The 1,576-nt window shown below is 42.2% G+C and overlaps 1 protein-coding gene across 1 annotated transcript; it reads right to left on the reverse strand.

Moving 5' to 3' along the window:
- Positions 1-678: 678 nt before the first annotated feature.
- Positions 679-1,182, reverse strand: LOC130949662 (uncharacterized). Its single transcript, XM_057878320.1, has one exon. It carries the CDS (start codon positions 1,180-1,182, stop codon positions 679-681), a length of 504 nt encoding a protein of 167 aa, XP_057734303.1.
- Between the last annotated feature and the right edge of the window lie 394 nt (positions 1,183-1,576).

Raw genomic sequence — 1,576 nt, forward strand, 5'->3', positions numbered from 1 at the left:
TCTGAATCAGATTTTTGCTCAAGTCCCTCAATTTCAGCCAGAAAATATCTGAAATCATAGAAAAACACACAAACTCATAGTAAATTCCAGAAATGTGAATTTTGATTAAAAACTATTAAAAATATACTAAAAACTAACTAAATCCTACTAAAAGCTATCTAAAAATAATGCCAAAAAGCGTATAAATTATCCGCTCATCATGCTTCCAGCACAACTCCAGCCCCATTCCATCATAACATTCTACCAAACACTTATTTACGTTGTTATTGCAGGGTCACGCTTGCGCGTGGGTGACGTGCTAGCGTGGAAGGCAGATTTGCAAGTGACGCGGACGCGTCAGGGATGCGTTCGCATGGGCGTGTTTGTGCTTATGGCACGCCTCCAGCCAAGCTCCCGCGTAACTTTCTGTTTCTTTTCTTCTAGTTACGAAAGCACATATGACACGTACGCGTCAGTGACGCTTGCGCGTCGCATGTTCTTTTCCCTTTTTTATGTAGAATGCGAATGCAGATGCAGACTAAGTGCAGAGGTTTATGAGAAGAGTCATTTAAGAGAAAAAAACATAAAGTAGACAATGAAAAAATAAAACTAAGACTGAAACGGAACAATCATACCATGGTGGGTTGTCTCCCACCTAGGACTTTGCTTTTACGTCCTTAAGTTGGGCGGTCATTAGGCTCATTCTACTTCTGTTGGTGGGTCTTCCAGGAGGAAGACCTCTAGCTCTTTGTGATCCTTCATCTTCTCACCATGATAAAGCTTTAAGCGGTGTCCATTGACCTTAATCAATTTGGAGCTAGAAGGATGATGCAGGTGAAAAACTCTGTGTGGCTTTGCCTTTTCAACTCTGTAGGGACCTTCCCATCTTGATCTCAGTTTGTCTGGCATAAGCCTCAGCCTGGAGTTGTAAAGAAGAACTAACTCCCCTGGTCTGAATTCTCTCCTTTTTATGTGCTTGTCATGGACAACCTTTATCTTTTCCTTGTATCGCTTGGAGTTGTCATATGCTTCTAGGCGAAGGTTCTCTAATTCTGCTAGTTGCAGCTTTCTTTCAGCACCAGCTTCCGTAAAATTCATGTTGCATTCCTTTACAGCCCAGAAGGCCTTGTGTTCCACTTCTACTGGAAGGTGGCAGGCCTTACCGTACACTAAGCGGAAGGGGCTCATCCCAATAGGTGTCATGTACGCTGTTCGATATGCCCATAGCGCATCTTGTAACCTGGCACTCCAGTCATTCCTATGAGGCTTTACTATCTTCTCTGTAATGCGTTTAATCTTTCTGTTAGATACCTCTGCTTGCCCATTGGTCTGGGGATGATAAGCTGTTGCTACTTTGTGAACAATCCCATGCTTCTTCAGTAATTCAATTAGTCTTCTGTTACAAAAGTGAGTGCCTTGATCGCTCACGATTGCTCGTGGTTATCCAAAGCGACAAATAATATGGTTTCTAACAAAGGAAACAATAGTGTTAGCATCAGCAATACGGATAGGAATTGCTTCCACCCATTTAGAAACATAATCTACAGCTAACAGTATATAAAGGTAACCACTAGAGTTTGGAAATGGACCCATGAAG

This window comes from Arachis stenosperma, chromosome 9, assembly GCF_014773155.1.
Source record: "Arachis stenosperma cultivar V10309 chromosome 9, arast.V10309.gnm1.PFL2, whole genome shotgun sequence".
Classification (NCBI taxonomy): domain Eukaryota; kingdom Viridiplantae; phylum Streptophyta; class Magnoliopsida; order Fabales; family Fabaceae; genus Arachis; species Arachis stenosperma.